General features: G+C 41.1%; 2 protein-coding genes across 2 annotated transcripts; one reads left to right on the forward strand and one right to left on the reverse strand.

The window, feature by feature from the left end:
- Positions 1–591: 591 nt before the first annotated feature.
- Positions 592–8988, reverse strand: kctd7 (potassium channel tetramerization domain containing 7). The gene is made up of 4 exons (XM_085798203.1): positions 8420–8988; positions 6600–6769; positions 3141–3319; positions 592–968 (listed from the first exon to the last, which is right to left on the reverse strand). The coding sequence occupies exons 1-4, from the start codon at positions 8762–8764 to the stop codon at positions 592–594; spliced, it is 1071 nt and encodes a 356-aa protein (XP_085654329.1). The 5' UTR covers positions 8765–8988.
- Positions 8989–11075: 2087 nt separating this feature from the next.
- myl10 (myosin, light chain 10, regulatory) lies at positions 11076–14648 on the forward strand. Its single transcript, XM_085798216.1, has 7 exons — positions 11076–11124; positions 12095–12184; positions 12519–12594; positions 12799–12903; positions 13040–13118; positions 13607–13655; positions 14431–14648. Exons 1-7 carry the CDS (start codon positions 11122–11124, stop codon positions 14533–14535), a joined length of 507 nt encoding a protein of 168 aa, XP_085654342.1. The 5' UTR covers positions 11076–11121; the 3' UTR covers positions 14536–14648.
- The last annotated feature ends 1447 nt before the right edge of the window (positions 14649–16095 follow it).

Here is a 16095-nt window from a genome sequence, read left to right on the forward strand (position 1 = left end):
ACTGACTGAGCTCCGGCTGCTCAGGTTCAGTTGAAACTGTTTGAGTTAATTCACCTGTATGATCGACGCAGAGGTTTGTGGCGTTGTTGACTTGCACTGAGACATTTCTGTTACTTAGTTCTCCCACTTGATATCAATGGGAGTGGGCTACACAACGTAACACACTTTAAAATACAATGCAGTTTAGCAGCGCCACAACCTACAAACTATAACATGATCACACAGTTGAGTCAACACCTCTGGAACCGTTTCAACTAAACCTGAACATTACAACCTTCCCAGTGGGAGGGTTTATTTAAGGACTGCATTAGTTTCAGGTAGGTGGAGCTAATAAACTACCGACTGAGGGTTATTCGTTTGCTTTATAGCGTTTCTGACTGCGACAGGACAGCAAAAAATAAATAAAAAATTGTGGGGGAACACAGAGTGTTTATAAACTGGAGCAGGATTTAAAGGGTCCCATTTTAAGACATCAGCACAAAATATTGGCAACGTCAATACAAAAACCAATATTGGCTGAGTTGTATAAAAAATGGACCACCCATCCTTTGGCGCTTTGGTCCCATCGGCCACGACCGTCTCCCTGCGGCCTCACCACCACGTGATCTTGAACTCATAGATGGGTCTCTTGCAGTAGTAGTGGTTGATGAGGTGCTTGTCGCAGACGCCGATGCACTGCTGCTCGGCCGTGATGCCGCGCTCCGCCAGGTCGCTGATGATGCAGTGCAGCAGGTCGTAAACGTCCGCCACCGCCTCCCAGGGTCCGAAGGAAACGTCCACCTCGCAGTGATGCTCGAAGAGCTTGGCCTCGCTGTCCGAGCGCTCGAAGCGCAGAGAGTTAAAGAGGGGGCGCTCGTACGGCGTGATCGGCATCTCCTCCTTGTAGACGCAGATCTTCAGCTTGGCGAACCGGGCCTTTTTCTGCATGGCTCTCAGTTTGGCGATCTCCACGATGCGCTCCAGATTGTCTGAAAGGAGAACAGATACTTTTATTGATCCCATTTCAACAAATGTAAAACATATTTAAGAATTCAGTCAGGATGACTCAAAGAATCTGGACTCTGCCATTACAGGAGTCAGGAGGATCATGAATGTAAAGGAAATGTGAATATTTACAGTATGTGCCCCTGAACTTCTGCTTGCGCTCCTAAAGTTTTAAGTTAAGGGTCACTTGCTCCTATTAAAAAAAGTTAGTCTGGAGCCCTGTCAGTTCACTATTTTTAAAGGTCTGTCTCGTCAGGTTTTTGGTTGCTGTGATAATTTCCTTCTTCCTTCTTCCTCCTTAACATTCATCGCTTATTCAATCACATGTTTACAAAGTACTGAGGGACAGGTGCAGTCTCTTTCAGTCCTCGTACAGTGTGCAAAACTGCAAATATATTCCAAAGTTGATCTGAATCTAATAAGAGACTTCAGCAGTCTGAGGAAACACTGAATACTGCATCCGTTTCCTTGTTGAGCAGCTGTGGAGGTTCAGTAAAACAAAGAGGGATTTAGCAAAAAAAAAAAACTAAATTAAATATGATAAGGTCTTTAGTAAAGAGACATAAAACCAGGTTAAATAGAGATGAATGAATGTGTAGAACAACTGACTGGCCCATCCCGCCTGAAAGGTAAAGAAACTTTACAGCTAGCATGGACAGAGCACAGTCGATCCTTTGCATCTCATTAGTGTCGGTGGTTAAACTTTAACTGGGAGATGAAAAAGGTTTAGAATAATGATGAAGCTGCCTGTCGGACCCGTTTCTGCCTTTTCTGCAAACAAGGGCTCAATTTGATCTTTGCTGAAAGATGAGTAAGATTGGATGAAAATAACACAGAACCTGCCAACACTCTTTGTTCACTGCAGCATCGTAAACAGTGCACAGCTCCAAATGTGTCACATGCATTTTGTTTAATGTACAATTTACTAGGAAACTATAAAAGACATCAGTGGCTCCTCCAGCGTATGTAAACAGCTGACACACGGCCAAAGTTTTCCACCTGGGACTCGAAACACCGAGTTCATGTTGACGCTGTGTACTCAGAGGGTTTATTGATTCATCATGTACCAAACAATAATCCTTGGATCGATTACATGCACTGTTACACTCTCAGCACTGGTTTGTGCGAGGACTGCAGGTGTTGAGCGCAGCAGTCGGGGGTAATCCTGATAAAGTATTGATTTGTGATCAGTAGGACATTGTTAATGTGCAGCGGTTTGCAGTGAGGACGTTGCAGAGGCTTTCAAACTGTGAGGTAAATACACTGCACTGAGGTAAATACAGGTGCTCTAAAAAACAACAACAACAGGGAGATGGTTTCTGAAGACAAAAAGCATCCTGAGCCCGTCCTCTGCGTCTGACTCATAACTCAGTGGAGTCTGAACAAACAGACATGAAGCACCTGCTTTAAAATTCAGTGACTTACATCTGCTGAGAATATTATTATCTCTGAAGTCCACTGCAAATAAACATCCATAAAAGCTCTTGAACTAGACAATCCTCTTTTTCTTGACAGCAGGGATGTACAATAACCATCGGTACAGATAATTATCAGCCAAAATACACAGATAAATCCGATAATGACATAACGAGAGCAATTATAGTTAGCCAACATTGCCTTAATTTTGCTCATTTTCAGTCTCTTTGCCCCCTAAGTTGATTTGAAACAATAATAAATATTAATTTTTGAAGTCAGTCATAAATGTTCATGTTTTTGTTGTGATTAAAATAGTGATGTTGGTTGTATTATTGTCTTAAGTCAGAGGCAAAGCTATAATGTTAAATTCATCTTTACTCACTATCTTCGCCTCAGTTGTGTATAATAAAAATGTTATTGGTTATCATTGGTATTAAGAAGCAGGAAGTTATCTGTGATGGGTTTTGGTGGAGAAAATAAGTTATCGTTCATCATTACTTGACAGCTGTCTGTACCTCCATGTGAACAACACAAACAGAAACTAATAGATAATCTGCTGCACTTTAAAATGAGTCATTGTGACCAAACACAGTCTGAAGTTACAAGACCCGATGCAACAGACTTCTGCTTTAGTGCACAGTCGTGTAAATGGATTAAGTTTTGATGCTGCTGTCAGATTCAGACTCTGTGATATTTCCCCCCGGGTCATAAATACTACGAGCCGTCGTCCTCTGAGTTACCTTTGTAGTAGGGCAGCAGGTCGAGGAAAGCCTGTCGGACTTTCTCCCCCGTCAGCGGCTGAATCTCCTCCAGGCTGTCCAGCAGCGGGCCGAGGGCGTAGTACTCGGCTTCTCTGTGCACCGCTCTCACTCTGTCCCTGTGGGGCAGCTCGCCCTCTCGCAGGAAGTTCAGGATGTCCCTTTGGACGGAAAACAGTGTGACTTACAACATGTCCACACAAAACCGTGTTCCTCCTTTATGATTCCTCCTCCTGACGACCGGAGGAGCTGATAAAAACAGAACAGTGGTGATTAATTGTTTCACACTCATGAGTCTGTAAACAGGAAGCAAATCTTGACACAACTTACTCATCACTGCTGCAGCAAAACACTTAATAGATTCACTTTTATTAACAGGGTTGCTACCGATAATTCACTTTCTGATTGGCTGACAGGGTTGCTGATGGTTTGTGGCTGGTGTCAAGGTGATAAATCCAACCTTCGTTGCATTTGCAACAGATCTTGGACAATAATGCAACATGATCAACTTGGTATTAAATGTGTGGAGACACCTAGTGGTGAAGTTAGATATATCAGTCCAATCTGACACCTCATGTCAAACTGAGTTTTGAGTTTTTTGTTTCCAACCTATTAAACTCTATGCATCAGAAATCTCCCTGTAGTATCTGTGGTATCTTTCAGCCTCACATCGACATTCTTTACAGCCATGTTCCTAATTATTTTAATTTGCCGCGTTTGTTTCATTTTTCACAAAACACTCTATATGCAAGAGACTGCCTTATGACAATTTGATTTTTCACACAGTTGTTGAATCAGTGTATTAGTTTAGTCCTGAGTTGTCTGATCCTGCCTGCTGACTCTGTCTCTGAACAAACATCTGTCAAACCGATTCCCTGACACTTCTTGTATCTGCACTGACACATAAAACAACACAAACAGTGAAACAGGATTTTATCCACATCATCCACAGCCTGTGTTCTTTCAAGTCAATCATGAGAGGGGAGTGATCTGACTATGTCAAGACATTAAACCATAACTTCTCTGACTTTCCTCTTGATGACTTTGCCTTGGTTTTGAATTTCAGCTTCATGTCCACCTGCGGTCCGTCCACATTCCCAGCTGATGTTACCTGTACTCACTAAACCAGTTCAGATTTTCTTTAGTTCCTCACATTACTTTGCAAAAACAAGTGCGGTATCCAGCCTGGTGTTAAAGTCAGGTTTTTTTTTGTTATCAACCCTCTTCAACTCCTCTGCAGTTGAGCAAAGTTATTAAATCACTACCTTAATATCCAGCCTGCTGCACAAAGTTGTGATATACTATAAATTATAAATATGTTCGTACCTTCTTGCATGTGCACTGCAGCTATATATTTATGTCTGCTTATCTTTATTTGGCTGGAGGTCTGTACTTGAACTGACATCTCCACTCGACAGCCTTGTACTTGGTTTACTTGACCAATAAATTGATTTTGACTCTGCTTCTCTGCAGCAGAAGCTGGAGGGCCTGCGAACGCAGAGGATGAAACAGATGCAGAAAAATTCAGAGGAAAAAAAAAACTGCTGCAGTGTCCAACAAACCAGCAGTGGAAAAAAGAAGATTCATTTTCCAGCGAGGCCCAGCATTAATATCCCAAATTAAACGGCCTCTTCAGAGCGCCTGTGCTGCTGCAGCCGCCCGGCGTCCTCTGAAGGTTTTTATATGACTTTATATAGTCCAACGTCTTCCATCTCATCCCGTTATCTCATTGTGTTTAAATCTTTAATGCGCACCTCCTCGCACGGACACGCGCTGGGACCTTCACACAGAACTGAAATTACCCTAACCCACTTCTTCTTACATAAGTCATACATCTCCACTCTGCTTGTTATTACATTCATATTTAAAGCAATTTGCCTTTTCCCTTTTAGCCATGCTAGCAGCGCCGCCCCAGAGACGCTGATGCTGATCCACTTTGGTCCAGACTGAAATAACTTATGAGGTTCAAGCACAGACATTATGGCCTTCCCCCCCCCGGGCGGATGAATCCCACCGACACCGGTTGAAACACTTCACTGTCCATCTAGCGCCACCATGAGGCCGACGTTATTTGTGTCTCAGCCACAGAGCTTCACATCCTCAGGATGAACTGTGATCACTCTGATGGGCTCTCAGTCAGTTCAGGTTGTAATAACCGTCCTCACTGACACCGACTGTACACACTGTGCCCTGTCCTGTTTATTATTTATAAGCAAGTCTGGAAAATGTCAGTTCATTTATAACTTAATATCATTACCATTTTTATCACTGCCCTGTTTTAACCTTCTTCCTGTCCTCCATGAAAAGTTTGCCCTCTTCAAAACGTTCATCTTTCAGCTCATAACCACCACTTTCACACATTCTTTTGGACTTTTATGCTCAATAGTGAAGTGACATAAAAAGAGTGAGATCCACCATTCCCTCCCTCCAAAGTTCAATGTTACATGTAAAGTAGATTTCTGACACATAAACATTTGGAAATGGGTCAAATTTGACCCGAGGACAACAGGAGGGTTAAGCTAACCGGTTTGTCTTGTTGACTGACTGTTTGTTGTTCGCATTCACAATGCTAAGCCACACTGTTGTTGTGTAACTAAAGCCCTTTGTTCTGATTTTCATATACTGGTACTCATGAATTTAAAATGCAACACCCACTAAGTATGCTGATGATGTGGCTTCGGCTGACCTTTTGCTAGAGGGAGACGCAAGAGCAGGAGATTTTGTTATTGCTCTGCAGCTTTAGGAAACTGGTGTGAGTTTTAAACATTTTCGGGGAAATGTCATGAACACAGAATACCGGCTATATACGGAAAAAAAAATACATATCTGCAGAAAGATCAATGTTGGTAGACAAACTCTGAGAGGGTGTGTAAAAATGCTGAAAAGGATTTTAGTTTCAATAGTAGGCTAATCTACCACAGAAATCAAAAGGTAAGAAAAAGATAAAATTGCAGTGAACTGTAAAAACAGCCAGCAAAATGACAGGGAAGCCCAAAGTTTTATTTCCAGATTATAATCCTTGCTCAGTCTCCATTTTATTTTATTGTACTGTATTTTCAATATATTTTAAATCACAACATGTGACACTGCTGTGTCCCAGCTGCTTGCTCTCATCATCATCCTGTGCTGTCAACTGCCCTGTATTTTGGTTTGTAACGCTGTGCCAGAGAAGCCAAAGATAAGATAAGAAACTAATTTTGCAAAAGCAGCAGCCCAGTGCTAAATATATAAATCAGTTTATAGCACTAGCAGAAGCCGGGGATACAAGCTGTTTCCATAGCAGATTATGAAGATTTCCCCTCTGCAGCTTTAGAGCCACTTTTATATCGCAAAGTGTTATTTTAGAAACAAATTTCATTTTAGAAATCTTCCTATTCTCACACACAATCTTCCCCTCCCGGGTATTTCTAATCTTCATGTCTGATATTTCTCCAAGCTCACCCAAAATACGTTCCATCCCGGTCGATGAAGTATCTCCCCTCAGCGTCACGTGGGATGTAGTGACGCCCGCTGAACATGGCCGCCAGCATGGTGTCCTCGTATCGCCGCAGCGTGGACAGACGAGTGGTGAAGTACGTGCCGCCGACGTTCAGAGAGATGACCTCCGGGAACTATAAGAGAAAAGAAAGAAAGAAATAAAACCGGTAAATTACAAGAAATGCAGTCGACAACCGCACAACACTATGATCATGTCACAAAGCATTAAGAAAGAACAGCTGAGTGGATTGAAAACAACTGGAAAACTCAGAGATAGAGAAACACATTTTACTACAAACACTTGTGTTACTTACTTACTTATGTTACAACTACAGGTTTTCTGTTTATTGTTAATCAGAGGTTCAGGACGATTCAGGAGGATTTGACCTATGAACTCTAGAGGACGACAAACAAAATTTGTTCAGTAAAATGAAAAATGATGTTGGTGAGTAGCAGGGAAATCTCTCATGAGACCTGAACTTTTTGTCATCCCAGCCATTAACTTGTGATGAGTCAGCATATTTCTTATGTATGTCAAACAGTTGCGTTTTATTACAATGTAGCCTAATCTTAAATAACTTAATAACAAATGCACACACACACAGTAGTCTGTCCAACACTTAATTAACATAACAATCTTCAATAACATTATAGACAAGCTGCAGCTTTGTGGCAGCACTACAACCAACAGCTCTTATTTAACTACATTATGTTATAGTAGTTGAATAAAACAATCTCTCCTCCATCCCATGACCTCTATGGAAATATGCTGATTGTTTATATAAACAGCGAGGACTGTGTTGTTGTTGTTGTTGTTAGATGGCGTGCGTCCAGTAGATGTGTGAGGAGAAATGTGTCACTCCAAGTGTCTGATCAGCTGTGACTTTACAGTCGGACCATAGAGGACCATAAGAGGATTATTCCTCTGTAGCCATGTTTAGACCCTTCAGCGGGCTGCATGGTCCCAAACTGGCACATCACATGCTCGCTCATTATTAACACAAGTCAGGTGACACAGCCTTATGACAGGGTCCGGACAGTTTGACCACCAAACCCAACAATAACTGAAATATGTGACATTTACTCGTTGCTATTCTGAGGTGCTTTCAACAATACACTGTTATACATAAGACATTAGAGTACATCCTTCCTGCCTTCAGTCCATTTTAGAGACAATCGATAATCACAACCTCCAATCTACAAGGTTGATCAATTAAAGGATGAAAATAACAATATAAAATGTTTTAGTGAGGTGTTATGTGAAGTCTCTGAGGATGAAGACTTGTTTGGGGATGATGATGGTGGACAAGAGCTGTTTGACGGTGTCAGTCCCTCTCTGAGTCTCAGGTGTTCAGATGGTTTGACACCTGGTGACCATGAAGGCCACAACGTAACTTTACCACTCTCATCATTTTCATACTCAGCCCAGACAGTAATAATAATGCGCCTTATGAATGGGGACATTGTTATTATGCTTCACCCCTATCTAGTATGATATAGTTTATTTGTTTATAATTTGTATCCTATAATTGCATTAGTTCTGTGGAAACTGAAGCAGAGACTCAAACTTGCTGTTCATGTGTAAGTTACCTAATCTCTGTATTTGTAATAGTGATAGTGTAATATTTGTAATGTGTAATACACTAGTAGATGACAGCTGTCATTTAGCCAGTAGTAAATCTGATATTTACCTAGTAGTACCGCCTGTTAGCTGTGTCTACTCTGTGTTTCTCGGTGTGTTAGCCTGTGTTAGAGTTGGTTTTGTGTTTTAGCGGCCTACCCACCTCCTGCTCCTGGGTCCTCAGCGGGGACTGGAGCGGCTTGCTGAGGGCGAGGCTCGGCGAGGGCGACGCCGGCTTTCGGAACTCGTCCTCCGCAGAGTCCGAGCTGGACATGGCATCGCTCGGTTTCTCGGTGTCCCCCGCGGCCGAGAAAACCACCATCACCCTGGGCAGCGGCAGCGTCCGCCTCTCCTGGATGAAGCGTCTCACCCGCGTCGTGGCGGCGGCGGGCAGCGGGCTGAAGGACAGCGGCTGCCGCTCCCGGCCGCTGGAGCCGTTGGAGCCGTCAGGACCGTTAGGACCGTTGGACCCGTTGTTGGACCCGCCGCTCGAGCCATTCTGCTGCATGCGCGCGACGAGCCAACGGACCAGGGGACGACAGCACGAGCCACGGCGCGCGACTGTCGGTAAGTACAACAACAACAACCGGGAGGGAGGGGCCGCACGAACACACCCAGCCGGTAACTCGGCACCGGAAGCACGGAGATTCCGCCCCGCGAAAATAAAAGGCGACAGGTCACGGGTGGTGGTGAACGTGCTGTTTAACGCGGTACCGGTCCGGTTCGGGCCCGTGCTGCTGCTGTGTTCGGCCATATAACGTAATGTGACGTAATGTGACGTATCCGCACACCGTCATGACGTCTCCTCCCGTGATGCTCCTACACAGAAATTATTTCATTATATTTACAGAATGAAAGGTCTTTCAGAAATACATGAAAATGATGTCATTGACAAAAATCTATTTTTTTTTATGATTTCAAGTCATGTAGGCTATATGTAGGCCTTTTATATTTAAATTATGAAATTTGCTTATCACACGCACACATATTAGCCTACATTTTTTGTTGTAGTTTGTGCTGTTTTTTTTATATTGTGATATGTTAAAAACAATAACCTAATTGTTAAATCAAGTTATATTGGGGAAAAAAAGAGTCAAAGCCAGGGGTGGACAGATAAAAGTAGGCCATGTTTATTTGAGTTGTGTAGCCTACTTTAGTTTTTTTTTTTTTTTTTTTTTTTAACTTATGACTTTACTGACTATACCCAAAGTCCGTCCATCTCTGCTATACCACATAGATTTACTTACTGAAACAAAATCAAAGCATACAGTCCTAGTTTGGTAAAACCTGAAGATAAAAAAGTTATGATCTAACGTGAAAAACAAAGACCATATAAGTAATGATATAGTTTTGTGAGACATTTAAAGAGACATAAAAACACAATCAAACCCAAAATGACAAAGCAGAAACAGATGGGGAAAAGAGAGCAGGCTGAGGAATCTGTTTCCCTCTGGGATCAGTGTGATGTTTTTGGGTCAATTACCAAGAACAGACTTATATACCAAACAAGATGAGGAAACCCCTGATTTTTTTCCCCCAACATTATTAACACAATGTTTTGATGTTTGATGGTTTAATGAGGAATTCAGTAATATTAATTACATCAGAAAGTTTGTCCTGTGAGATCTGTACCCTTAGCTTCTTCTACACTGAATCAGCCTATGGTGTCATGAACATTTGTAGTGAACTATTTCAATAATCAAACCAAAAATAGTTCATCTACTGTTTCTACTGATGGTGTGTGACTCAAAAACATCACACAGGCAGAATAGCCCATGTGATGTGACTGATGTTGTGCTCTTTTCCAGTTTAGTTTAGCTTGTTCAGAGACTGTGGTCACTACCAGTACTGCAGCATAAAAACCACTTAAAGCCCCATTTAACTGGTGTCAAACTACTGTTGAGATGATACGCTACACTGGAAACAGTTAGTTTTACTAGCCTATGTAGTGTTGCACTCTGTGTCAGATTCAATGAAATCTAATACTTGAACAAACATGTGTGCGGGCTGTTGTCATCTCTCGGTCATTACACACTCTCATTTTTATCATTGTGCATACATGGGACACACACACACACACACACACACACATACGGCAGGCTACATACAAACCATATACACTATATATGGATATGAAAATATACACCTGTTTTAGATGACATATCAGTCATCCAAAAAATGTGTCTCCAAAAGTTTCAAGGTTGCGCGGCCACAAGTTGGAAGTACAGCTGCGCCGCCAATTCACATTGTCGACTGATTTTGCCAAAAAACAAAACAAAACAAACATAAAAAGTAAAACAGAGTTAGATTAGGTTGAACACATGCTGATTCACACATTACACCGAATTAAATAAATATATGCTTTACAATTGTCCTGAGCTGCTGTGATTCATTAGCTTACACACACGCAAAAAAGCTCGAAAGTGGCAAAACATTTTTCTACTAGACAGATTTAAACCTTAAACAAAACCATTTATTTGCCTCTAAAGGTCACTCTTATGTGTGAGGCCCGTTCTAACACTGAGGAGTTTTATTTCATTATGGAGCAATTGTTGCTGCTACTGAGCTATGATTAGCCTGAATGAAGCTCCAGGTATGAGCATTTGTCCGTGGCCCATACCCGTCCTGCGCTGACAGCTCCCCCTGTCACTGCAACGGGTAACAATAGAAGTTTTATGGATGATGAAGGTGGGTGTGAAGTGTCCCGTCTCTATATGGCAGGAATACCTGAGATATTGATCCACCCCCCTTTGTCTAAACTTAGCCCAGGTGGCTGATTTGGTTGGGTCTATATAACTGTGGAGAGATGGAAAAAAGTTGTCTCTCAGGAAAAGTCCAGGACGTGTTGTTGAGAAACTCCTCGCCATGGTAAGACCACTTCACATCCTCCTGCCTGTTCCTGTTCTCCTCAGCGTCTCTGTTCAGGTCTTTTCTCTTCCTTGGAAGAAACTGATCCAGTTTTTTTTTTTAGTATATTTTTTATGTTATATATTTATATATTCTATAATATATTCTTTATTAAATAGTACAGTTGAGAGAGACAGGAAATGGGGAGGCAGAGAGAGGGGGAATGACATGCAGGAAAGGGCTGCCCTATGCGGGATTCGAACCGGGGCCGTCTGCAGCGAGGACTTTATAGCCTCAACAGATGGGGCGCCTACAGTACTTAACCTCCTCCCTGATCCAGTTTTTTAATGTCTTGACCTTCAACCTCTACAGCGCGTACATGAGGATGTAAAAGTCAAGTTAGTGTAGCACACATTTTTTATCAGGGAAATTAGACAAAGGTTTTGTTGGACGTATCAGAAGACAGAGGACATGGGTAAATATTTAAAGTGCTTGATCAACCTCTTGCTTGTTTTTTTCCCCCATTTCCACATGTTATTTTTCAAGTTGCTGTGTCTTACATATTCTCAAGGATTCTACCAAGACAAATGAATATGATGAAGCTAAATGTCTGTGAACGGTGTTTCCAGATTGGACTGGATGTTTTTTAATCAAACTGGGCATTTGTTGGAACATTGATTTTTCACTGTTTCATCCTCATTGTGTGTCCATACAGAGCTACACAACAAGCTAAACACACATATTTCTACTACATGACATTTAAAAGGGAAATATTGAGCCCTCACTCTTGTGTTTATTATATTTACTCATTACATGAAGAGTCATTTGCTCTCTTAACTTCCCTGGAAGTTTCCTCTTAAATTACTGTTAAAGGCCAAAGGAAATAAAACTATAACATCCCATACACACCAAACATCACACTTAAAACATTTAGGACAATAAGTTGTAGTTTAATTCAAAAGTAATTCTGTCTTTTTCTTTCTCCCATCAGTCACCAAAGAAGGCAAAGAAGAAGACGGCGGAGGCCAGCTCCAATGTGTTCAGCATGTTTGAGCAGGCTCAGATCCAGGAGTTCAAGGAGGTGAGACAACAGCTGACAGCTGTGACTGTCATCTCGTTATTATTGTTTTATTACAAATTATTTCATCAAAGCTATTTTAGCAAGTTAGATCACTCAGTACGCCTATTTCATTTCATAATAAAGTAAGATAAGATCTCTATGCAACAGATATTATAGGCATTACAGGCTAATGATGGTGATAAAAAAGTAGTACAGACATCAGGTGACAGGCTGCAGGTGTGTTAATAGGAGAAATTAACTGCTGCAGTGTTTGACTGAAATAAAAACACACTACACACCAAATAGGTTGAGATGTTTTTTAATGAAAAATGAGTATGTGTGTCTTTCACTGCAGGCTTTCACCATCATGGACCAGAACAGAGATGGTTTTATCGACAAGGGCGACCTGAGAGACACGTATGCTGCTTTAGGTGAGACACACACACATACACTGTGCTGTTATAAATCTTGTAGCCTACATGCTGTTTTTTCTGCCAGAGTTGAAATCAATGCAGCTTTCTGAAAACAGACTCAGCTCCCTAAAGACTGAAACTATAACCAGTTAGGTGCAGCTATAACTGTACGGTGAGCTATGTTTTCTCAGTGAGTTGCTGTTTTGTCTGCTTTTTGTGCAGGACGTCTCAATGTCGGCAATGATGAGCTGGATGAGATGATGAAAGAAGCTCCAGGTCCAATCAACTTCACCATCTTCCTCGCTATGTTTGGAGAGAAGCTCAAAGGTGAGTCAGGCTACACAGGAACAGTGGATAGGTGACACTCATTGATTGATTGATTGATTGATTGATTGATTGATTGATTGATTGATTGATTGATTGATTGATTGATTGATTGACTCAAACAACATTATTTTTTTAGGTACCGATCCTGAGGAAACTATTCTCAATGCTTTTAAGATCTTCGACCCTGAGGGAACAGGCGCCCTAAAAGGGGACGAGTAAGTATTTTAAAAATCTTAACAAAAGGCCTGCAGCCTTAGATGTGTTTGGTAACATGCTCACTGTGATAATATGTTTCCTATTTCAGGACAGATTAGCATGAATTAGCAGTAAACAGAGACAAAGATCGTATCTGGTATCTGGTATCTGGTCATAAAGCAAAAGTATTACAGTAACAAAATTTGATCTGATGTTGGTTCATTAAGTAAGGTTCAGTAAGGGGGTAAATTGGTGGGATCTATCCACGGAGACTATGAAATTTCCTAAGTTGATCCTTTAGTTTTTGAAAACATCTTCCAGTATGATAGTGAACCAACCCGATCAACACCAGGAGCCTGAGACTGAAGCAGCTCATACACCTGTGCCAATACGTCTTTAGAGCAACGCTGAAAAAAATGATAATAAGGCAGATACAAAAAATCAAGCATGATATTTTCAGGAAAAATATTGGAAAAAGTAACAATCTATGACTTTCCTTCCTCCACAGTATCAAATACCACCTCATGTCTCAGGCAGACAAGTTCACAGAGGAAGAGGTAACACAAGCATGTCACTGATGTATTTTAATGATAGTGTTATGGCAGAAACATTTCTCAATTTCATTTATCCGGGACATTGAACAAAATGTGAGTGGGTGTTACATCATTGTCTGTGTGTGTGTGTGTGTGTGTGTGTGTGTGTGTGTGTGTGTGTGGGGTGTACTTTGGCCTATGCCAGCAGTACCAGATGTTTTCCTGTTGTAAAGTAGACTGATATGTGGGGCTTTGGTACAGGTCATGGTAACCTGGTTCTCACTCTCTTACAATAGATAGATAGATAGATAGATAGATAGATAGATAGATAGATAGATAGATAGATAGATAGATAGATAGATAGATAGATAGATAGATAGATAGATAGATAGATAGATAGATAGATAGATAGATAGATAGATAGATAGCCTACACACATACATACAGTACATACATAGATTTTTATTGAAGAACATCAAGTTTGAATATCTATGATAAACCTAGTCCACTTCCTGTGGCAGCTTCACAATTAAAGCCTTCCGCTGTTTCACCGGTGGAAGACTTTTAATGTGAAGCAGCAGCAGGAAACGTCAGTCAAACTCTGATGCAACTGAACATCTCATCTGAAACCGTGAACAGAGACGCTGTAATGAAACTTAAGAGAAACCACAGAGATTCAGTTCCAGGCTGCAGACCCTAGAGCTGGGGTGGCACCTAATCTTTTTTCATTTCAGTTTATTCCTTCACCATCAGTCTCCGTGTTGACTCTCTCCTCCTCCCTCCCTCTCTCCTCCTACAGGTCAACCAGATGTTCACAAACTTTCCCCTGGACGTTGCTGGAAACCTGGATTACAAGAACCTGTGTTACGTTATCACCCACGGAGAGGACAAGGAGCAGGAGTAAAACAGCCAATCACAGCCCTCGGATCACCTGTCAATCCCATTTCACCTGAGACTTCACCCAAACACCACACATCACACGTTGCCATGTTTCACCCACAGATTCAACAATAAAAACAATGAAAGAGTCTGGTCTCCGTCACTGCTGTGTGAACCAGTTTATATGACATTAAAGTGATAAAGATTGATCATTAATTAAAGTGAGATTAAAGGAAGAACATTAAACTATATATGTTTTATTATAATCAGTGTTGGAAGAAGAATTCAAACTCTCTCTAGTAAAAGCACCAAATGTAAAAAAAATACAACATATGGGCGAAAAGGAAAAAGGCCCTTGTGAGTAATAAATAACATTATACATGATATTATTAGACTGTTGACACTGGTGTAGGCAGAGATGGAGCTAATTTTAACCAATTTATAAACAGTCCACTGGTTTCCACACTGGGGGTCAGTTCGTCTTCAAAGGGGTCACAGGACACAGGGGTCAGGGGTCGTGAGATATTTAATGTGGTGGGGGAAAAAAACGTACATTTCTTTGACTTTGTAGCCTACTTTTTCAACTTCGACCTCAGCAGCTCTTTAGAGGAAACCATCTCAGAAGTTTAGTTTTACTGGAGCTGCTGAAAACTCAGAGTTGAAATGTGACGAATGAGCTCAAACACGTTTTTTTTTTTTTTTTTTTTTGTCACATGTTAGGTTTCATATATGCGCATATATACAGTATATATCCTCATGAGGATATATGCGCATTATGAAACCTATATGCAATTATCTGTTCATATATGCACCATATATATATATATTAGCATATATGCATAGCTATATATGAAAACGGCCAATTTTATGTATGTCACATATATTCAAACCTATATTAAAACCTATAGGTTTTTTCCGTGTGGGACGTTTACAATTAGTTCCATTTCAGTAGCCTTTTGACTCTTTACTTAATGTGAAACTAGCAACAACATGAGGGGATTATACCATGATGGATGTATATACAGTTTACATCATTGGTCAAAAGACGTAGTGGGCGTGGCCATAACACGATCAGCCCACGCAGTGGTGGCGCATTCAGGGCCAAGTTCACTGAATATGGACAACGTTTCCCTCGTGGAAAATTGGTGAGCTGTCGTCAACCGTTTGAAACCTGTTTCTTGTGCTTTAGTGATCCACCGATAAAGTGATCAACACTGAGCCACAGGAAACACCAAAATAAAAGCCACTTTGAACATTCATTACTTTTTGAAAGGAGTAACTGTAACTAATTACTAGGCTAACTTTCAGAAACTTGCCCAACTCTGCTAACTATTATACTGGAGTAAAGTCTCTGCATGAGTCTCCATTAGTTGTAGTTCAGTCAAAACTTGGGCTGTAAGAAAATATTCAAACAATAAAATATCACAATATTTTATTTATGTTGTGATATTGTATTGATTTTTTGAGGTTCTGTATCAATATCCTATCAATACTTAACATGGTGACAGTGATTCTGTGTTGTATTTGAACCTCTGATTGATTTAAACCCCACTGTTCACACTGCATGAAAACAATGTTGAAGTGA

The sequence above is a fragment of the Trachurus japonicus genome, chromosome 14 (genome assembly GCF_045865225.1).
Source record: "Trachurus japonicus isolate A0001 chromosome 14, Traja_1.0".
Classification (NCBI taxonomy): Eukaryota; Metazoa; Chordata; class Actinopteri; order Carangiformes; family Carangidae; genus Trachurus; species Trachurus japonicus.